The 23,377-nt window shown below is 36.9% G+C and overlaps 1 protein-coding gene across 1 annotated transcript in view; it reads left to right on the top strand.

The window, feature by feature from the left end:
* HIBADH (3-hydroxyisobutyrate dehydrogenase) overlaps nt 1-23,377 on the top strand; it is an 80,941-nt gene that overhangs the window by 3,011 nt on the left and 54,553 nt on the right. The window contains exons 2-4 of the mRNA XM_052696807.1: nt 4,244-4,404; nt 8,808-8,917; nt 12,768-12,889. Of these exons, the coding sequence (XP_052552767.1) occupies nt 4,244-4,404; nt 8,808-8,917; nt 12,768-12,889 (393 nt within the window). The remainder of the gene's footprint in view (nt 1-4,243; nt 4,405-8,807; nt 8,918-12,767; nt 12,890-23,377) is intronic.

Genomic DNA, 23,377 nt, shown 5'->3' with positions numbered 1-23,377 from the left:
GTTGTACCAAAACTCCATACACTGAATCAGGGGCAACAGCTTTCATTTAGTGGCTCATACTGAGCTGCTGTCATGCTTCCCTGTCCATGTCAAAGCACTTCACATTCAACTGTACTTTCTCATACAACCGCAAAGAAAAAAAAAAGCCTTCTTTTTCAGCTTCAGCTCACTATGGGCATCTTCTCATACTCCTGTTAACTCTCTTCTATTGGATGGGAAAGAACCCAACGTTTAGTTATCTAGAGGGATCAGGATTGTTAGTATGACTCGCAGCCACTCTGGTTAGGGAATTCATACCAGAGATGAATTAGTGGGCTCTTATCCTCTGTGCCAGTTATGTTTACCATGTTTGGCATGGGAGCTAGGAATTCCAGCCCGGGAGGTAGGCAGTTTTGGTGAATATAGTTCAAGATGTATTTTTTACATCCAAAAAGTCACTGATTTCTTGAGCCTGTTCTTGGCCATTGGTCTGTGCCCTAGAGTACAGCCTTAGAGTACAGTACAGGCAGACTGGACCTTTTCCAGCCATACTGTCTGTGATCCTAGCCAGCCACTAGTTTTTATTTAGTTTGAGTAGAGGAAGATGGACTCTGCACAGCATATTGTATTGTCTGTGCAGTCTATTCTTTGCAGTGAATTCCACCATGGATTTGAAATCCCTTCTTAAAGCTCTAAGGATCATTAACTCAGGAAACAGTCTAAAATGAAATGTGTGAAGTGATCTTTTAAACTTGTAGCTGTCATTGTCAAAAAGAAAGTTACTTTAAATAGTATGTAGTAGCTTTTGAGGTCATTGGCAGGCCAGGTGTTCTAAGGACAGGATTAAAGACAAGTTGCTGTCTGTGCACTTCTGACTTTCCTTTCTTCATGGATATATGTTCAAGAAAAAGCATTTTGAAATTCATGAACTTGTACTGATTTTCTTTCTGAAATTATTTTTAAGGGGAAATTCTTGTGCAATTGCACAGATTTAATTAAGTGTATATATTATAGGATAACTTGTCAATGCAAAATATTTATCTGTATTGTGTATAAGCCCCTAATATGGTGGGAGGATTGTGAGTAGATCCTCATCAGTGCAGTCTTAACAGGCACAGGATTCCTTTAGCACAAACTCCTTCAATAATAATGAAGACTCTCCCAGAAAAAGCCAAAATTCTTTGGAGTTAGTGTAGCTATAGTTGGCTTTGCTAACAATTAATTTCATGTACAAATTAACCTAATGCTACTAGTTCTATTTCCAGTGAAGGAAAATTAATTGCATGTGGTATCAGCAATTATTTCAAAAGTAGCTTCTGTTGTTCCTGTTATTGATGTTCTGTACTCTGTTCGTTGTTGGAAGTGAACTGAGCATTTTTTCAGCTATTTTATTGCAGTAGGTTTTCTCATTAAAGTAAAATGGACTCAGTGCCACAAGGACAATTTCTGCAAATGCTTCATAATTGATGGGATTGGCTAGCCATATATATGTGGATTTGCAGAGTATGAATCCAGAGGTTCTTGAATTATACACTTCTTAAAAAAAACAAGTATGTGCCATGTATCCTGAACTGTAATGTAAACAGTATCTAGGTATTCAAGCTGGGTATCACTTTCCATGGTGATACCTGTGGAGTTTCATCTAATATGAAAGTCCAAAAAATCATGTCTTCTTAAAGAGTCTGTCTGGCAACCTCCTGTTGGCTTAAGCAGTCATTATGTTATATTATGTGCCAGGATTTTAGAAGTAGCTGATGAAAATGTGATTGAAATCAGCACTGGTATGTATGTTTGTTTGTAAGGTAATTTTATCAATCTTTTAAAACAGTTTTCTTGTGTTTGAGTACCTGAGTTATCAAATTATATAATACTGAAGTGGCCGATTTAATGTTGGACTGTGAGAAGTTAATGAAGAAGACAGAAGCTGAGTCAGGGGTTGGACTATTACTCTAGGAAGTCTCGTTTCCTGTAGTTTGGAATATTAATTAGCATAGAAAAGGAAATGACATCTTATTCATAAATTTTTAAGAAAAGGGGTAACTACAGAGATAGCCAAAAGGGGAAACAGTAGAACACAGTGAGACAAAACTGTTAGGACTGGTGAGGATGTTGCCTCATATTACAGCTGATCTATGTCTAAGCCTTTTGGGAACGCTGTGAAATAATGGGCCTTGAGGAAGGCATTATAGTAGAATGAGTTAGCCTCATAGACATTTATACTGAGAGGAGAATCTTTGAGAAGTCATAGAAGTACTTGCTGGCAACAGGTCTGTTGTTATGGCCCGATTGCCAGCGGCTTTTTGTGTCTTAATCATAGAATGTGATGATAGGCAATCATGGGAAGTCATTAAAACAAAGCAGCCTTCTGTGGTGACATGGTGATGGTGGAGACAAGCAAGGCAGTGTGAAGTGAAGAAATGGCACAAAGCAGCATGAGCAAAATGTCCTTCTCAGTTCCCTGTATTTCCTTGAAGGAAAAGACAAAATTGCACGCGTTGAAGCAGGTAGAAGTTTTGATGTAACTGAGAGAGAGAGAAGCTGTATCTCACATGTGATTAAGGTTTTCCTAGAATTAAGGTAAATAACATCTTCTGATATTACGGGGTAAAGAAGGAAAGATGCGGAAAACCAGGACTTTGAACCTTTGCAGTAAGCTGGAAGCTGCTGGCTAGCAAACAGAGTAGTTTTAGGTCAATAGAAGTGATATACTTGGGAAGACTGACTCATAGAAACTATGAGAAAAAGGGACTTTGAGATGATCTCCGTGACCGATGGTGGTGTTTTAAGCTCTTTGTTCATTTGTTTCCTAGATTTGGCATGTAGCGCTTCTTAAAAAAAGCAGTGTGCTCTTTCTGTGACTTATCTCAGTTTGCACTAAGTGTTTTCCCAGTACAGTTTTATTTTAAATTGTGCTACTTCTGTAGCTATATAATTACTGCAGGCATCTGTTGAAACTGTCTCAGACCAAAGTTCTCTCAACAAACTTGATCTATTAAATGTGGCACTTCCAAAATAGTGCTGGAGATGAAAGAGCATGACCGTTGCTGGCTAAGAAGGAGCTTAAAGTCAGAAAGACTTTAAAATGATTAATCAAGTGTTATTGGCCTAGAGAGGATTCTTCACTAAGCACTGAGACCTCTTAGAGTCCAGATCCAGCTTAAGCACTTCTGTATGTGTGCTTCTGAGTTGCAGTAGTTCCATAGCTAGCCTTGTTTCTGCTTGCTTTGTTGCCACATGCTTTAGCGTTTATTCTGCATAACTTTTTCCTTTCTTGTAAAGGAGGAATTATCCTGTGTAATCAACAAAGAAATCTAGGAGCCACCAAATTTGCTGGCATTGGGTCAGGAGTTAAAAGTGGTGAAACATTGCTTGCAGTATGTGAATGCCTGCAACACTACTTTCTATCCAGCATGCTAGAGGCCTGCAAAACTAGTGAGTAATCCAGCATTTGATAGTCACTAGCTACTTGTAAAAAGTAGCTGACTGAAAGTGCAGTGCTTTCCATTGGTTATAGAATATACTTTATAGTTCTACCTTGGTAGTACAGCAAATAGAATACAGCACACATTCCAGTAAAAATTTAATCATTTTGTATTTATACTGTATTTTGTTCTATTTTTCAATATTTGCTTTTAAACTGTAGTGCAAGTGATTCCATGGCTCAAAGAATTGGCAGTGATTTATTATGGAGAATTTCACCTTTAGATTTGGGCTTTATGTCTGACTGCAGGATCAGGATAGTCTGGTTATTGCCTTTTTGTTAGGAGCTGCAGGAAATAAAGTGGCGGCCTCAGTCCACTTCTAGAGAACAAGTGCAATATCCCAGGGCTGCAGCCAAGGTTGCAAAGAAGTCTGTAAAATTATATATAAAAAATGATTTTGCTTATCCAGTTTAGGATTTAGACACATAACGGAACAGTGAAAAGCCTGCATGCTTTTAAGTCCTCTTCTCAGACTGAAACTGTGATTTTAGCATTCAGGGATGTTGCTGAAGTTTGATTATTACTATACTTTTTGAAACATCTACATTTTCCTCAAAAAAATAATTTTATCCGACAAGTAGGAAAATCATTCTGGGATGGTATTTGTGGTTCAGCGTAAGCTTTACAGTTTAAATTATGTGGAATAGGATTCACATTTCCAAACTTTTTAAGCTTAAATATTTAAGTTGTGTAAATCGTTGCACACTAATTACGTGCTTTTTGTTGTGTTATTATCACATTTTAAGATATGGAAATACTGATGTTTATTGTTTTGAAATCAGTGTGTTCTAGGGCAATGGCTTCCAAAACTCCTGTTGGATTCATTGGTCTCGGTAACATGGGAAATCCAATGGCAAAAAACCTGATAAAACATGGATATCCAGTTATTGCATATGATGTTTTCCCAGAAGCTTGCAAGGAATTTCAAGACCTGGGTGCTCAGGTATAGTAGTACACTTTCTGTATTCTGATGATAACTGTATGTATTCAGTGGTGCTTACATGTAATGGTTTTTAAATAATCTGTTTGGGTCATTTTTTTTGTTTTGTTGTGGTGAAGATCCTATTCAGAACTAAGCAATTCAATGAATACAATCACAATCTGTGAGATTTTACGTCGAGCAAAGACACAATTCCACCCTAAGCTATTTTCATACTGTCAGCCAGAATTGCTACCTGTTTTGTTTGTGTGTGTGTGTGTGTTTTTCTGTTGTGTGTTCTTTTATGAGAGTAAGTTGATGGCCTGTTCTTTCACCTCCTTTCTGTTGCTTCCTCCTCCCCCAGGTCTAGATGGCCAGTGAGCTGCTTTTCATCTGGTTCCTACTTTGACCTTTTCAGGTTAGATGACCCTAGTTAAAAATTCCTGCTGGCATAGCTGTAAGGGTTATAGGGACATATGAGCTTTCCTGCTGCTTCAAGGTGCTGTCCTCATGGGTTGGGGAAAAACCTAATTATCTAAGTGCTTATTTTCTTGGAGGTGAGGAAGGTTATAGTGAGAGAAGAGGAAGGAATGAAAAGGAAAATGGGGGGAAGGAAATTGATCACATTAAGGAGGCTTACCTTCCTGCCATATACCCTGTGAAATCTTGGCCTTGTTCCAACCAGTGCTATTGCTTTTGTTAGTCTGTTAATACACCCAGAAACTCATTTCATTTCTCACATGGTTGGGGCTGTCTTTTCTGAATGTCTGAAACGTATTTGAGTGGCTTTGACGTACTTCAAAGCTATAGCAGTTCAGATAGTTGTGGATGAAGGATAGGTATGTAGAACATAGAAATAAAGAATGTGCTTGAGCAAGGAGAAACCAATACAGAAATCATTCATAGAAGAAATTTTGCATCAGTGGCAAGGAAATTTTAGATAAATCTAGATAGAAGAACTGTATGCCATGAAAGTGTAAACTTTTGGAGCTAATTGCAGCCGCTTTAAACAATGAGATAACATCAAGATTTCTGACAGATAAAACAATAAAGTGCACCTCTTGATAATTAATTATAGTTCCCCGGAAATAATTACAAAATCTTGGCTTGAAGTGGGAAAATAAGCTTTTCAGCCTGTTTTCCTAAACTGCTGTTCTTATTCATTGAAGTTGGTGAGACTCTCAGTGATGAACCAGATCTTGAGTAAGAGGCTGCATAGATGAAATGGTTTGAACAATTACTTATGTTCTAATTTCACTTTCTTCAGTGAGATCTCTTTACTGTGCCTGCCCATTTAGGTAACTTATTGCCACAGTAATAGAATCTTTAGCATCCACTGCAAGACTTCATGTGTGATATTAGGTGATCTATAATGCTTTAAGAGCCAAAGGTATGTTTTAAGATTGTAAATCACTAATAGAATACGTGAGTAGGCTTAAACACAAATAAAACACACTTAAAGAAAATATTTGAACATAACTTCCTCTTTTTGATCTACAGGTGTAAATCCTACCTCAACACTTTTCTCAGAACTTAGAAACTTGTGGGTCCAAGGGGCCTTGTAGAAACTGATGTAGAAGGAACATTGGGCTCTAAGGACTGCTTTTTCTTTCATCTGGCTGGTAGGGTAAAATTATCAGGAATGTTACGGAAGTGAAAAGATGCCCCCCAAGAAACAGTAAATGTCCTCAAATGTCCGTTGTTTAAAGTCAGTGCTACTGCCAGGGTAGATGGAAGACGAGGGTTGTTTGATTATAAAGACTGCATATTGTATGACTCCAATTTCCTTATCTCTGAAGTAAGAACTGGGAAGTAGTATATGTAAAGAGGCAGCCACCTGCCTGCTGGTAGTAACTGGTAAGGGAAAAACTGGCTGAGTGGGAGTTATTCACCTCTCTAGCAGCTGGGGTGAAAATTGCAGGTTTACAAATGGGGAATAATGAGTAGTACTGTGAGCAAGTGAACTTCCTGCACTCTTGTTCTCTGCTGTATTTTTGCTTTCCTCATATTTAACCTTTTCTTTCTCACAGTGCTGTGCATGTATATTACTTACTTTGCCTCAGCTTATGTATCTATGAGTCATATGTCAAATTTGGAAAAACTACTGATGTCAGCTGATGAGTAAAGCAGCATAAACATGGAGCATTTTTCAGTGTATTTAGTGAGAATGGCCTTTCAGGCAACTGTTAATTGACTCACTGTAAATATAAAGAGAAAAATAGGGAAGTATTTTAGAACAAATATAAGCAGATGTACATGCTGGAGGACATAAGCCAGTGACCAGTGTGAAGAACAGTCTGAGCTATTCAATTGCATACTGCAAGAATTAGCTTGAACTGACTTATGTCAGAAGATACATGGAATTTGGACTGCCAGTCTTTCCTAGTATGTTCTATATTAGTAGTTAGCAATTAGTATTTGGTGGGGTTTTTTTTCAAAGTTGCAATCATATTCATAATAACTTCGAATGCTTAATGTTTTTTAATAACATCCAGATGATTCAAGTTGACTTATTAATTCTGAGACATAAAGTTCCAAATAAAAAAAAAATCATGCTGCTTGTTGGAAGAGCTAGATAGGTTTCCTCTGAGATTGCTAATTATATTTGTACCAAAAAGTCAAGAATAACAATTCCCACTTGAATTTCCATGTTTTTTGCTATGTACTTCAAGGTGGCAAAGTGATTTTCCTTTGCGTGATTGCAGAAGCTCTGTCACAGCTAGTGTGCATTCTTAGTCTCATTTTTTTTCCTTTATAATACATTTTTGTAATTTGAAATTACAAATTGTAAATTGTCACATTTTGAAAGATATAAATGGAAAAATGAATTTCTGTATAGATGACTACCGTACTGTGTCTTCTATCTGTGTTGGCTGAGCTTTCTTTATCTCTGCCAGACTACAATAAAACAGCTTCATCCTATCTGTACAGCCAAGTGAAAATGTGAGGTGGTTACAGTTTTTAATTTGTGTGCAAAATATTGCTTTTTTCAACTTGTTGAAAGATTAAAATGGACCACAAGATCTTCAGTTGATAGCTTGCAAACATTTGAGAATACTGGAGGTAATATTTTCAAGTAAGAAGATGTATATAAATCCAGGTTCTAATTACACATTTCCTCTCTACTCCTCTAATAATACACATTGGGACTGAACTGAACCAGAGACACTCTGAACTAAAGGCAAAAGTGTCATACACAAGTCATAAAATTAACTAATCAGGTATAGAATCTCTTATGCTTATAATTGCCTAATTTATTCTTCCTAATGTTTGTTCTTTGGGCGAGGATATGTTTTCTTTTTCTATCTGTGGATGATACCAGATATTTTGTGTAGTATTAACTTACACTTTCAAAACAAAATGGATAAGTTTTTAAGTTCTTTTTTATTTTAGAACTTTTTTACAGTGAATTTACAGTCTTCCCTTCTTTTACTTATTTCACAGTAGTAGTGGTCAAGAAGTTTATCTTGTATTCCAGAAGTCATTTAAGACGTTATTCGTCATTTCTTCCCAACATGTACAAAAATGCTTTCTTTGGTGCTAAGACCTTAAAAAAACATTGTATATTAGAAGATAATGTATTCACATAAGTGCCTTTAGTATCAAAACTAACACAAAAAGTTAACAAATACCTGTAGGTATAAACAGATAGGGAATGTTAAAACAAGATAATCTCTTTGCTCATTTGTATACCTTAGAGAAGAGAATCAATCTTTAGAAAGCTTTTGAACTGCAATTTCTTAAGCCCTAATGCCATGTAGAATGGAAATTCTGATTTATTCATACTGAGTAATAAATGCATATAAAATTGTACTTCAAATATTTCTTAAAAGTTCTAACAATGTATTTTTCAATTTATTTAGACATTTTGGTGAATGATGCTTGAGCTGATAATTTTTTTCTTTAAAAATGTCAATATAGTATTTTGAGAAACTTCATTTAGCTTATGTGATGTTATTTATGGTGAGGTTGGAGATAGTCTTTTTTTTTTTTTTTCGTTTTTCCTCAGTCTTTCTCTCTCAGTTAAAAGAGAGGAATCCAAGAACTAAAAATTCCAAAAGATTGGAATCTGAGAAAAAAAAAAAGAGATTTTTGTGATTCTTAATGTTGTTCTTACTTAGAAACATAGAGCAGTATTTTCTCTAGAGCAAATTGAAGATTCATGAATGGATTACAAACATTTCCACTGATAGATGTCCTGGAGAAGCAGACATCCTTTTTTATTTTATTTTTATATTTTAATTTTTATGTTACTAAACCAAATTAATTACATTTCCAATATAAGGGTAGATCTTGCTTTCTAGTTTTTTTACCTAGCCTAGTTGTTACTAATGAATTGCAAATACTTAAACTCAGCAAGTGTTTGGCAGCTCTTTCTCAAAAAGAGAAAGCTTACTTAAATTTTCTTTCTTTTTTTCCTTTTAAAGGTAACAGATTCCCCAGCAGATGTGGCTGAAAAAGCAGACAGAATTATTACTATGCTGCCTTCAAGTCCCAATGCAATAGAAGTTTACACAGGAGCAAATGGAATTCTAAAGTAAGAATTTACTGTAGTCTAAAGAATTCCCTCTTGTACTCAAATCGCTGTTACAGTGTTTGTCACATGATAGCTTGTAGTAGAAATGCTGTCAGGGCTTGAAGCAGTGATTGAGCATCTGGTGAGAAGGCAGGGCCAGCTCAGGGGAGCTCAGGTGCAAGCAATACAATGCACCTGAGTGACCGGAAAGGCCAGAACCAGGATCCACCCCTTTCCATACCTCATTTAAGGTTTGGCAGGGAAGGCAAGGGTTTCTCACTGGAGATCCCTATCTACCTGAGGGCTTTACAGACCTCCTGAAGGTAAGTAGTTTCTTACCCTTATTTTTGTTGCATCTGAGTAGTTCTTTACTTGCTGTGACCTCGGACCTTGCTGCTTTGCTGTCTTGTTGCTCTTTCTGTTGTGTTACGTAACTGTTGCTGTGACTCTTAACGTGCTTTCACCATGCTTAATTTGATACTCTCTTTTTTTTATTATTGATATTTCTAATTACATGAGAACTCTTAAACTGTGATTGTTTTGATTGTCTTGTGGCTAAAATCTAACTTTATTTCCAGTGGAATAACAATTTATGTGACTTTAAGACAACTGACTGACTTAGCAAACTTCTCAGGCGCTCGTGTCTCTTACAGATAAGGTTATGCACTGCAGACAAGTGAAAGTAGAATAATTGCTCACAGCAATTATTTTTACTCTTTTCCTTGACATCAAATCTCATAAATGAAATGCTCTGAAAAATGTAATTGTTTCTCATTGTATTAAAAGTGTATTAACATAGAATAGCTGACAAGACTCTATAATCCCAACTTTAATTGTTTGTAGTCTTGACAGACTCCTTACTGTTGATAAAGGAATTTGGGGATTTTTATACAAAAATGAACAGGAAGGATCACTGAAAATTTTTGAATCTAGTGTTGTATATCACACAAAACCAAACTGTCTAGTATGGTTAAGCTACAGTAACGTCTGCGTCTGTTCATACCTAAGAGCAAAGGTCAGTGTTACAGTCAATTCCTTACTTTACAGATAATAGGCTTTTCTGAGTATAAAAGGTGACTTTCTCATTTTGGCTTATTGAAAATATTTTTATATACAACACTGTTAACAATAACTCTATGTTCTGCATAGCCTGAGGCCTTGGCCCAGGGTTCAGTGATTTTAATGGATCTTGCACAGAAGTAGTGGACTATAGGGCTCCTTCAAGATTCAGTCTGACCTATGTTTTGCCATAAGGTTCTTGAAGAAGGAGATGCTCTCCCTGTTCCAAAAACCATGATAGATAGATTAGAGATAATTAGCTTCAGATTACCAGTTGTATGTCTGACTGATTTGACTGGAGAAAAAAAAAACATAAGAATTTGTCTGAAACCTCAGTTTTATTTTGCTATTATTTCCAAGCTCAGGTATGCTTCAGTTTTCAGATCTGGGAAGAAAACTGTTCACTTTGGCTTACCTTTCCTTGTTTATTAATCAAGAAAATACCTGAAGAGTTTGTTTAGTCTGGAGCGGTGGTTTTATTAGCTTTTGTGGAGGGATTCCCACTGAGCCTAAAATCCGTTATTTGCAGAGTACTAATAACAGAAATAGTTTTGGGGCTTGCCAAATTAATAAATGGATAGTATTTTAAAACCTCTTCTGGCCATGTGCTCATTGCTTTCTAGCAAGATGACTAAGGCTAGTCATTACCTAGATCTTGCAGGATTGTACTGCAATCCATCTTAATAATGTAGAGGAAGAAACATACATACAAATGAGGAAAGTACAGGAGGTCTTCTAAAACTGATAAAATTATAGTTGTTGGTTGTAGGCTATGTTAAGGAATAGTGACTAGAAAGCGAAACGGAGAGCAGTTTTTCTTTGCTGCTTTCAACACAGGAAGTAATGGTTGCTTTCTTCCCTTACTGTCTGTAGTTTAATTCTGCACGAAGTAGGACTGAGCAGATCTAAGTCTCTGTAGCTTATACCCTTCAGGGAAGAAGGGTAATTGGATCAGTCCCATAAATCTGGGAAAACAGCTGTGGGAGAACTGTATCCAGGATGGCAGTGCTTTGAAGACTGCTTGGCAGTACTTACTACCTGCATTATACCAGTTAATCTTCTGAGTACCTAATACTGAGGGAAACAGGATACAGAAAGCTGTCATGTAGTTTCTCAGTGTGCATGCACAAAAGAAGAAAGTGTCATTTGATAGCAGTTTTTAATTGCTGCTCTGAGTGGCTTCCTCACTGACAGCTGGTTTGACCTTGATTTTTATTTTTATTTTACTTTTTGAGCTTTTTCTGAAGAGAACATTGGTGTTATGGAACATTTAAGGGTTAACTTAGTCATCCTGCTGTTTCCAGGAATTTGTTCCACAGCACACTGTATAGAATCACAGAGGTCTTTTCCAACCTTAATGATCCTATGGCTCTAAGATCAAGTCCAACCACTGACCTATTCCCACTATGCCCACTAATGATGCCCCCAAGTGCTACGTCTATGTAGATCTTGAATGCCTTCCAGGATGGTGACTCCACCACTTTCTTGGGCAGCTTGTTCCAATGAGCCACCACTCTTTCTTAGAATAAATTTTTCTTGGTATCAGCCTGAAACTTAAGGTCTGAAGTGTTAGTCATTTCTGCTGACACAAGGGAAGTTCACTTCTTCTATGGCTTTAAACTAAAAGAGGGGAAACTTAGGTTAGATGTTAGGAAAAAATTCTTTATTCAGAGGGTGTTGAGGAACTGGCGCAGGCTGCCCAGGGGAGTTGTGGATGTCTCATCCTTGGAGGTGTTCAAGACCAGTTTGGATGGGGCCTTTGGCACCATGATCCAGTGGGTGGCAGCCCTGCCCATGGCATGAGTTTGGAGCTCAGTGATCTTGAAGGTCCCTCTAACCTAAGCCATTCTATGATGCTTTGATTATTACTTGTCTTATCATTAGTTACTGGGGGGGGGGAAGAGGCCAGCCCACCTTGCTACAATCTCCTTTCAGGAAGTTGTAGAGAGCAATAAGGTCTCCCCTGAGCCTCTTCTCCAGATGCAGAAAGGCTCTTTGTCTAATGTAACATGTAGCTTTAAATTACTCACCTTTTTATGACTTAAAAATTATGCTGTTAGATTTCATAGTGCTTGTAGGTCCAGTGGACGTTAAATAATAGTGCAATTGAATGGAAAAAGGGCTAAGAGTATAGAAGGTTGTTGTTGTTGAAGGCATTTTAAAAGTTAATTGCCTGTTTTTAATCATGTATGCAACTTTTTATGTTCTGCCATTTGAGATACAATTTATCTGCATAAAATTACTGGTTGTCAGCATGGAAATTTTTCTACAGGCTTTGCTTTTAAGTCTGTAATGGGCTTTTGATGTTCAAGTTGTGATCTTTATGTAAAATAAATTGTGAAAATAATTAAAAGAATGCAATCAGACTATTCTGGTAAGATGCTTAAAATATTGTATATGGAAAGAAAAGGGTATTAAGGTATATAAAATTTTAAACAGTATCAGCATTTAGTTCCATAGCTTAGAATGTATCTTCAGTAATCTGTATACGGTAAACTGTTAAAGCTTGTAAGATGGTAGGTTTTCCTAGGGGACTCCTTTTGTGTAGGATTTTATTTTTTAATGTAGTATTTAGTTTAAAAAAATAAAAATTACTTTTGTGTGCCTGTGTGTTTTTTAGTTCTTACTGTGTTTTGAGTCATTCAAACTCAGTGCAGTGTATACTCAGGAGTATGTATGCTGAGTAGACCTTGCTCAGTGGATTTTAAAACTGTTCAATTACTAGCGTACAAAAAATGTGTATTTGTCGTGCTGAGAAAAGTCACTGCCATGGTAATTGCATCAGATATTTAATAACTAATCTTTATTTCAGGAAAGTGAAGAAAGGCTCATTATTAATAGATTCCAGTACTATAGACCCTACAGTTTCAAAAGAATTGGCTAAAGCAGTTGAGAAAATGGGAGCTGTTTTCATGGATGCACCAGTTTCTGGAGGTAAGTCTTCATTAACAGTTTACCTCATTTGATGTCTTGTCTTGTTAGCAATCTTAGCTGCCGCTCTTGCGCTCTTGTTAGTACGGGTTGCTTTTCTTGCTGTATGTATGCTATTCTTTTTTGTTTCATTACATTAAAGATGATGTTGTCTGCTTTCTGTGTCATGGACAGATATTTACCTCTGTGGAAAGAGTTTTATGCTTTCTGTGAAACAAGGCACGATTCTGTTTGTCATCTCTTGCCTGAAGGCAGTGCTGTAGCAGTTAAGAACCACAGGTTGATAAACCAGATCTTCCAGTGCAGTGTATCTTTTGTTCTTTCATGTGGTTGTACTTCAGACTTTGGAGCAGTTGAGAAAGCTTGGTGTTTAAGTTGCTTTAGGAATGTTTTTACCTCTAGGAATCTGCTTTTGTGATAGGTCTGGATTAACTGAGTTTTCACAAGTTGCGTGGTCCTTTTCATTTAGCTTCCTTCAGAAAGTTGTGTTCTGATGCAGGTATTCACATCACTTCAGTCTCCATGTGTTTATGTCTGTTAGGACAAAGCTATTTGGTTATTGTTGGGCAGTTCTATTTTGTATAAATTAAAGCTAAGAGAAAGGAGAAAAGAGGATTTCATTCTCAGTAAATGAGAGTAGGAGGTTTCCTCCGATTCATAATGGTTGAAGTGTGTGTGTGTGTTTATTCTTGAAGCTGGAGATTGCTAACTACTGATTTCTGAGTACTGCATCTATTGTAAAAAAAAAAATAATAATAATAATTTAGGGAAGTCTTTCATTTTGTGGATGAAAGAGAGCAGATGCATCAAATCAAAGTTTTGAAAGCAGAACCATAGCTAGCTGTTGTTGCTGAATTATTATCTGAAACTCCTTGAATTAGAAGATGAGGAAAATTCATTTTGTATGAGAAAATCGTTTCTTTTTTCACAATTTACTCTTAAAAAAAAAAAGAAAATAATAATGTAATTAGTTTTCTTTATTTTTACTGTCTTAAGATGATTCAAATAGTTACACCTGAAATAATAAAAATGTAGGAGTATGAGATAATTTGGTTTTACGTCGTTTATCAAAGGCACGATGAACAAACTAGAAAGTGTACAGCTGATGCTTCAGGTCATCAGGATGAGTGTAGATGAGGATCAAAACCTAACCATTTTTTTTTAATCTTTGTGTGAAAACTGAAGTAGGATATGGCAACATATTAGACATCAAAATATTCATCTCAATTCTGTTGTGAATACGAAGTAGAAAGAGCCAAAGGATATTTGAGATCACAATGGGGAAGACGAGATTCTTCTTCACAGCCAAAATATTAGACATTGTTTTATAAAGTTAAATAAGTTCTCTGCAGAGGAATAAAAAGCATGGAGAAATGTATGTTGTGGGTGGCATGTTCATATCTGATCCTCTTCTAAATATAGCATAGCTTTAGTCTTATTCCTTGGGCAATTCTGATGTCTTTTATGTGGTTCTCTTCAATCCCTTTCCCCCAAATATCTAAAGGGAGTTACTTTTTTTTTTGAGGGGTACACATCTGTAGCCTGTTTTTATTGATAATTTTTTGCTTAAAGGCCGATTATGCTGAATCTACAAATAAAGAAAGTAAAGTTTTATTCCAGAGCAACTCTAGCTGTCTTCTGGGTTTTGTTTCTTTGGGAAGTGTTAGTGCTGAGACTGGGTTTATATTACACAATGCCATTGACTAGTCTGAATACACATAGCTGTTTTGGTGTTTAGTGGTTCATCTAAATACAAATTATTTGCTGTTTGATGTGAATTTCAGGTTAAGTGATATTCTGAAGGAGGGAGAAAGTGTGCTATTTGGTGTATTTACAGATGTTTTTCCGTCAATGTAAAATGCAATAGCCTTGGCAGGAGCATCAATGAGAGAATGTGTAGGGTGAAAGGAACTAGTGAGCCTAGCTGTCATTTTTATACCTGTGAGCTTGCTAGTTGTTACTGGCAGATTATTCCACTTGTGTATTCGAGTATTTGGGGCATACCTAATGGACATGAGTGTTAATCTGCACTGTAATGAAACTATTTCAAAAACCAAATAATATTTTGAAAATAGCTTTATCTATTAACTTCATGGAGAAATACTATTGATTTTTATTCTTATTCTGACACTGCAAACAAAGTGTTTTAAGGCCTAAAGATAGAGCCAGATTACAGTAGCTTGCTTGCATCCTTACTCCTGAAAGATTCTTTCCCTTGATCTCTTTCAAGTGGGCCTGTGCTACCAATATAGTAATGCTGTGCTATTCATATGATTGGCTTATAGAATTTACCTGCAGCTTACAGTCAAGACCCATTAAGTGGAAGCTAATGTAGCTCATTCTGTAGTGTTATTTTGCATTGACTAACTTTGGAAGATACTTCACATCCCAGTAAATGCATGCAGATTATGCTGCTAATGCTGTTTAGAGATAGCACTTGCTTGTCCTGGGATTAGGATCCGTTGGTCCCCGTGAGAAAGCTGTGTCACAGCTTTCAGTGCAGTCCTGCTTTGTGAACTCTTTGTGAGTGTATGTGAATGAGAAGATGTCTTCATAATCCAAGTTTAATTTTTTTTTAAAATCTAGAGGAACAAGCGTATATATATATATTTTTTTTTAAGATTAGATTCTGCAACTTTGTATATGTAAAAGGCTTTTAATGCACAAATTATCACAGTCATATCTAAAACTGACTTCCGTTGCCATGCAAGGAGTACTTGCTGAGCAAGAGGTCTAAATTTAGACTTGGAGATTGGGGTCAAGTTAGTCTTCTCACTGAAAGTTTAATTCTCACTGTGCAGTTCAGAGCAAACTTTTCTAGTGTTTGTTTTGCAGATATCTGTAAACTGTAACATCAGTCTCTGTTTGAATTCAGTACACAAAATACAGACTGTCTAAAGTACAGTGGATAAAATGTTTGTGGATTATTGCTTTTAATTTCCAGTGTGGTATCTTCTTCACTTTAAGCAGTGTTTGTGTTCAGATACTGTCTGTCAGCTCCTGTTTGGTCCAAAATATATTGCATTGCATGTTGCTGGAAAATGTATTAGCTTGATTAGCTTTTATGTTTTTGAAGTTACAAGTACATAACTGAAAGCTGAAAGCTGCTTAGATATGGTTCTGTAGAAACTTAGCTCTTTCTCCTTGCCGTTTACGTTTGCCAAGGTAGAAATCCATAAAAATGTCACACTGCTAATTGTTAACAAGAGCTGTCTTAGAGAACCGGAGTCATGCTAAAATGGCAATAAACACATTTTTGTAGGAACCATGGGTTGGAGTTTTTAATCCAGCTGTCACTTCAAATTATTTCATCTTGCAGTAGTGCTTCCATAAGCCCCAGCTTAACTGTTAAGAGATGGAAGGAATATTACAAAAAACACTGACAAATTGAGAATTCTGGTGTCTGATAATGGAGTAAAATGTGAGACCTGGAAGAATGAGTTGCAGGCTTGCTTATGTTCAGCTGGATCTATCCTTAGCGTGGAGCAAAGTAAAACAATGTCTAGAAATGCTGTGGAGATCTCGTTGTTGTTCTGAGATTTTATTCTTTTAAGGAAGAATAAGGACACAATTTCAAAACTGGAGAAATGAATGTGTATCAGTGGTGTAATTTATGACATGATGGAAAAGGTGAAACAGGCCAATTAGAAATTGTTGAATGTTTCTCTTGCCCTAACACTGAAGGATCACTGTGGTGTCATCTCCAACAGAAGCAGAGACTTACAGAGGTTAGGAGTATGTCTGTGTATGCTTGCAAAGATTATTTGTAAGATATTTTTCACTGTCTTAAAATGGTAATAAGTGATTCAAATGCTGCAGCTCTTGGCTTATAAAATATTTTCTAATGAAGCATCAATGATAGATTTGTCATAATAAAGGTTTTATAGATCTGTCTTTTGTTGGAGAACCTCAGTAGAACTGCTCTTCAAACTGGCTTTCCTGGGGTGGATCCTCTGTATTTGTTGAGCTTTATGCATTTTTAAAGAGAAATTCAATATTATGAATTCATAGGAGTTGATTGGTTAGTTGATTAGGTTAGTTGATTGAACAGGAGCAGCTTTAAAGTAAAGGAGGTGACATTTATATTAGATGTCAGATTTCTCATTGAGAGGTTGGCAAGACGCTAAAACATCCACAGCTTTTTTGAGCAGTCTGCACTGCTGGAGGTGTTCAAGGCCAGGTTGGATGGGACCCTGGGCATCCTAATCTGGGCAATGCTGCCCATGGCAGTAGGTTGAAGTGGGTTGGCTCTTGAGGTCCCTTCCAATTTTAACCATGCTGTGATTCAATGATTGTAACATCTCTAACTTCAGAGATGGTGTACTTTGTTACTACATGGATACTTCTTTACTACACGGAAGACATGAAAGAAGGAATTCTCTCTATTTAGTGGTGGGGAGTTTTTGTTAGTACTTGCCTTTTTGGCCTATTGATGAGGTGATTGGAATATGTTACAATCCTTGAAACACCGTCAAGAAGCCTGCATCATTATTTCTGCATTTGTGCTTTAGTTTTAAATCCCTTATATGCATATTCATGTTTGCCACAATGTTCTCTTTGCTCCCAAGTATGGAACTTCTGCCTCACTACTTCTGCTTCTCAGTTTTTCTGTTTACATTCTTGCCAAATGTTTCTGATCTTAATCATTTTGTTGCAAAGCTTTGTGATTTTGGGACAGTAATAAAAATTCAGTGTGTAATCTTTTAATGTTAAGGTATTATGGAAAATGTTGCTGAGTTTCTGAAACATACATGAAGCTAAATTCATGCAGGAAGTAACTGACAACAGATGGAGAAGTATCAGGCTAACTGTCATTGAAGGACATAACAACAAAGAAATGCTTTTGAAATCTGATATGTTTAAAAAGCTTCTGATTCCCAATACCTATGCAATATTTGAAACTTTTACAACTTTTGTCAAAATAAAACTTCTTTAATAGAAGTCTGTTTCCTTGGAGAGAAGAGGGAAAGGAGAGATGATCTTAAATATACATGTTGTCAAAATGACTCTGAGGAAATATAAACCCTGTGCAGAAATCACTTTGTTGGCAGTAGCTTCCATTGCAGAAGGGTTAGTTCTTTTGATTACTGAAGTGCTGACTTTGAGTGTATTTTTCTTCTGTGGGCATTACATTTCTTTACATTCTCAACAAAATGGAAATAAAGATAGTATATAACCAACCAAGAATAAACAGATTTATTGGGGGTGTCATCTGAAATACTGGGGTGGAGAGAGTCATCATTCCTACAGTGACTTAAGGGGTGGAATGACTGATATTTTTTTATTAAAGTACAGTGTATGTTTTGGCTTTGAAAATGTGTGTAGTCTGGCCAACTAGTGACCCATGTGTAGGGAAACATATCTGTCTCCATTTATTGAAAGGTGTAAAGATGAGTTATTCAGGCAGGCCCAATGGGATATAACCAGGAATAGTGGCTTGGAAATTATTAAGGAAAGAAAAATGCATACTGTGTCTACCAGGAAAAACTTCCTAACAACATTCTTCACACTCTGTGGAATAACTTTCCAGAGGGGGTGGTTAAAGCCAAGCATCTCAACATGCTTTAAACAGTACTGGGCAAAGTGCTAGGAACTATTCTGCAGGGAAAAATTGTTAACTGGTGGAGGGATGGCTACATGATCTAATACATTTTTTTTTCCATCTCTAATGTCTACAATTCAGTGGTGTACTTGCATGGTGCTCAAAAACAGTTAAAAGAAAATTGTCCAGATAGAAGTTGAAAATCCCTGTGGCACTCTTTGAAAAAGAGCAAGGGATAACTCTGGAATTATGGCCAACATTCCTTTTTTCAATAAAACTGCTTCTAATATCCATAGCTGCATGTAAACTATTACTGACTTCATAATAGCTCCTCTGTTTACTTGTGGTTCATCCCATCAAGCATTTAGAGAGAGATACAGAATAAGAAAGATCTTCAGGTTTCAGCCAGTTGTAAGTCCTGGGAAATGAAAACTAATTAATTATTTATTTAAGATTTACTACTTCTAGGGAACTTTTAAAGTTAAGGAGGTACAGGTGGTGTTTGGAAATGTTTCTGGAATGCATTGATGACTCTGAAGCTTTCTGCCAGATTTGTTCTGCTTTTAAATGTCCATGAGCATCATCTTCTATTTTTGCTCGTTACACAGTGTGTGATTCAAAGAGTATATTTTTCATCTTGTTAAGGAACTTAGCACGACTCTTGTGCTTGGGATGGTGGGGATGACCAGCACCAGCTCTTAGTAACACCCTGTCTCCCTCTGAATCCTGCTTTTGCTGCACTAAAAGTGGATGGCACACACCAGGAATGAGCCCAACACCATGGCACACTGGAGCTAGATGCATAAAGTGGAGCAGGGAGCACAGAGCAGAACTAGAAGTACACTACGCCCTCACTGCAGCCTTCACCTTGAGGACATTCCTCACCAGCTGCAAGCACCTGGGGTGCCCTAGAGAAAACACAGTTCATTCTGGTCTTAATTAAAAGCTGTTGTACTTGCAACAATTCAGTGTTGCCAGTGTACTTTTTCAGTTTACTGGTGCAACTTCCTCTTGTTTAAACAAAAAATACAATCCCACACCAATCCAAAGAAACTGACTTGGTTAAGTGGATTTGGCCTCTGAAGACTTAAAATGGCAAGCTTTAATTTGTCTTATTCTGCAAAACAAATCAGTAAGTCTTACACTGAACACATAAGAAGAAATGTTAATATCCTAAAGAACCTGAACCAGTGTCTTGGGACACTTTCAGGCTGAAACTGCTCTTTTTTTGCTTAAAGGAGAAGAAGACTCCTTTGTTAGCCCCATTAAATGCACACTACTTCAAAGGAAAGGAATAAAGCAGGTAGGAGAAACTTTGCTGTTGGGTCAGCTGCCCTTCATTAATGGTGCAGAGGCCTTTGAGGCTGATCTTTGAAAGTACAGTGTTCACTGACTCTTTCAATGGCTGAATCAAGATCAGTAGGAGGAAAGGAAGGTTGATCTTCAGTTACCCCTCATCTGAATGATGTTAGTGTTATGAGTTACTTCTGTTTTTAAAAATCATGGTCATGAGTGGAGTGAGGTGGGGGTTTAGACGGGAAAATCATTGTAAGTTGCTAGCTTGTAGAAAATTGCCTTATAGTGGAGAACATCTTTGTTCTGACAGGTTTCTTAAGTTGTGCCATTAAAGAGAGGGGGAAAAAAAGGTAATTCCCTTTGTACTTCAAACGAATACCTGAATATTACTCAATTTTTATGTTGTTTTAGTATTGCTGGCTTTGAGACAATTCAACAGATTAAACTTGTGTTCTTGATTAATTCTCAAAGAGCACATGGTAAAAACAAGATTTCTTAATACTTTCTGCTTCAGCCACATTTAAGGAGTCTGTGATTTGTATGACAAAACAAAAGCATAAGAAAAACAGTGTGGTCTCTCACTGTTGATATGCAGTTAGAATTCAGGTGTGAGCACACAAACTGTGTTAAATGTTCACCTTTCAGTGTCTTCAACGATATTTAATCCTGTTAGTTCACTCCTTCTATCTCCTCTAATGCAGAGGACAAATGAGTTCCTTAACTGGAAAGATAGAGTTTCTAATTAAGGTTCTCTTAATGCAAAGCACAGCATGCAACCCAAAGTGGAAACAAAATGACTTGCTGTACTGTGCTTGGTCTTCAACTTTAACTCTTAAAATGTAGTCATCTCTTTCGTTCTTGTAATTAATTTAGCTGAAGAGGAACTGTGGAAGAATATTGAATTCATCTCCAGTAAAATTGGAAGTGTAAAACGTGGTGTATCACTTTATTAAGTCCTTTATGTATTTTAAATCACATAATGATTTGATGCTATCGTTATATGGTATTTAACTCTTCATAAACTTCTGGGGCTTTTTAAATATGTAATTCAGATCATTGGCAATAATATTAAACTGACATGATTACTCATTTATTTTATTTGAGTTGTTGTAAACTATTAGATCCTAGCTGCTTTGCAAATGTGCTGTCAGAAACATGTTGTTTGTTTGGTGTTTTTTTTTGCTGTCTTTTTGTTTTCAATCTGCTTTCTGAGAATATATGGTAGGAGTGCATGGCTTGTGGCTGCTCATGTACTTGCCTCAGTGAGTACAGAGAAGATTACTTGAGCTGAGGAGTGTGCAGCTTGTGTTTTGTTTGTTAGATCTCTTGGTTTTGCTTAAATTCATGACTTCTCAGTAAGCAACATAAATTCAGGTTTTAACTACAGGTAGTAATGCAGGCATATGACTATATGTGGTGAGTTCTTCAGGCTTGGTTGATGTCTCATGTTTGTCTGATATGAATCTGTTTCCCCAAATTGCTACAATTGATAATGGCCTGAAAACTGTATGAGAGATCAGCTATGTAATCTTTTCCCTGAATAATGTGTTGAATATGGTGGAAGAATAGATATTTTTATTCCTCCTTGAGAATTTAATTGGCAGGTGGGGGTGAGAACCTTTTTGCTTGCGCATTATCAGTGCAGGAGGCCCTGTTGTAACAGAGCTGTATTTTAGAGCTTTCCTATCTCTAGACATTTTCATCTTAGGACTTACATTAGTGGGAAGTTAGAGGTGATACTAGGGCACTGTGAAGATTTTTGTAGTGGAAGACCAAATGAGAAGCTGATTTGGATCTGGCAAACGGGAGAACTTCCTAAGCTGGAGCATCTTCTCATCCTGGCTGTTTCTGAGTGCTCCCACCTGCTCCAAGATTGAAGTCCCACAGTGAATACTAATAGCATCACTCACTGCCTTTACGTGTCATAAGATGTAAGGCTTGACTGCTGTGGAACAATGCAATAAATGTTTCCCAGGGCCAACAGACATATAACTGTACACACATGTTCCAGTGCTGAACAGAACTGGGCTACAGGAAGGCATTTCTATTAGTGATGGAGTAACTGACATGTAATAAAATAGATGGCAGATCTGTTACTGTTCTGTCATTGACACTCTTTTTTTGCGCTGTATGAGTATGCTTAGCAATTCATACTAGGGAAGGTGATTATGTATACTTACTTAGCATGTTGTTTTCCTTAGCAGATAGTTATACCAAATTTGATTGAAGCATGTTTTGGTAAAATGGTTAAAGGACTCTTAGAGGATTGAAACAGTAGGCAGCAAAGCTTGTTAAGTAGGTTTTATTTTACAAGGCCTCAAGAATTCAGAATATGGCTTGTGTACTACTTTAAAGTCCATATGTCCCTTATAGGCTGTTTCAGAGCCAGCATCAAATCTGTACTATACTTGTCTAAAAATGCAAACATGCACTCTTGGCCCTTACTGTTTACTGAATCTGAACCCTACTGTATCCATTTGCACTGTATCTGTTTTATCATTAGCTGACCACAAAAACTAAAGTTATATATATGTTGGCATCTAACAGCTCCACTATATTTAAGGGTCTGTTGGCATATCCATTATAAACCTTCCCTTTGAGAAGTTTATAACTTGGTGGTTTTACTTTTGCTTCAGGCTCAAATGCCCCATTTTCATCCAAGCACAAATTCTTGTACAGGATTTCATTTAAATCAATTTGGTCGTTCTTTATTTTTGGTTTCAGAAACATTTCGGTCAGACTATATAATGAAAGAAAAATGGCGCTTTTATTACCTTTTTTTGGTAGGCACTTAACCCTTCCGTGGATGTGCCAAAGCTATTAAAACCATGCTTTCTTTCAAGTCACTCCCAGTACTCACATGCCAAACATCCTTTCCCACCCACACGCCCATCTTGTTTGCCTCTCCCAACAACGTGTTTCGAAGAAGCATCTCCAGGCTTCTGGCATCAAACACTTTGGGGGAAGTGGATGCAGTAACATAATGTAGATGTTCTGTTGAGAAGCCTGAAGCCAGCAAAGCAAACAGATGGGGTTTAATTGGAAAAAGACAGGCCAAATGCAGTTGTCAGTCAAATATAGCCCTATGCGGCTAAGAGTGGCATTTGCCATGGCTCTGCTATTGCTTGTGGGATGCGTGTGAATTACTACTTGGGTGCACTAATCCTCTAAGTCTAAAAGTGGTATGCATTACCAGTTTCACATGTTCCTAAATGCTGAACCACAGAGGCATTTTGGCTCCTTCTAGTAATAAATTTTTACTGAAGTACTGTAGTATTATGCTAATTAAATTCTTGCCACGCAAATAACATATCTATAATGACTCAGTAGCACTCATAGTAACTCAGTGCCAGTGTTCTTTTACATGGTGGTTTAAGAATACAAAGGAGGAGGACTGCATACAGAGAGACAAACTTTTATTAGACCAAATAATACAGTTGAGAATAGAAAACAAGTCTTTGAGTCAGTTCTTTCATCACATTATGCAAGAAGCAGCAAACTACAATAGCTTTTTTTCCTCTTCTGTTGAATTACACAGAAGAAAAAGCTACTGAATGGAAAACAAAGTGAGAAGAGGATATGTGGTTTGGCAATTTCTTGTGTCCTCGTCATTTTGAGGTCATCTATTTCAGGTAGTGCGTTTGGATTAGTAG

This window comes from Tympanuchus pallidicinctus, unplaced genomic scaffold (assembly GCF_026119805.1).
Source record: "Tympanuchus pallidicinctus isolate F22 unplaced genomic scaffold, pur_lepc_1.0 scaffold3, whole genome shotgun sequence".
In the NCBI taxonomy this organism is placed as follows: Eukaryota; Metazoa; Chordata; class Aves; order Galliformes; family Phasianidae; genus Tympanuchus; species Tympanuchus pallidicinctus.
The sequence above is the reverse complement of the archived record's forward strand: the minus strand, read 5'-3'. Positions and strand labels throughout refer to the sequence as shown.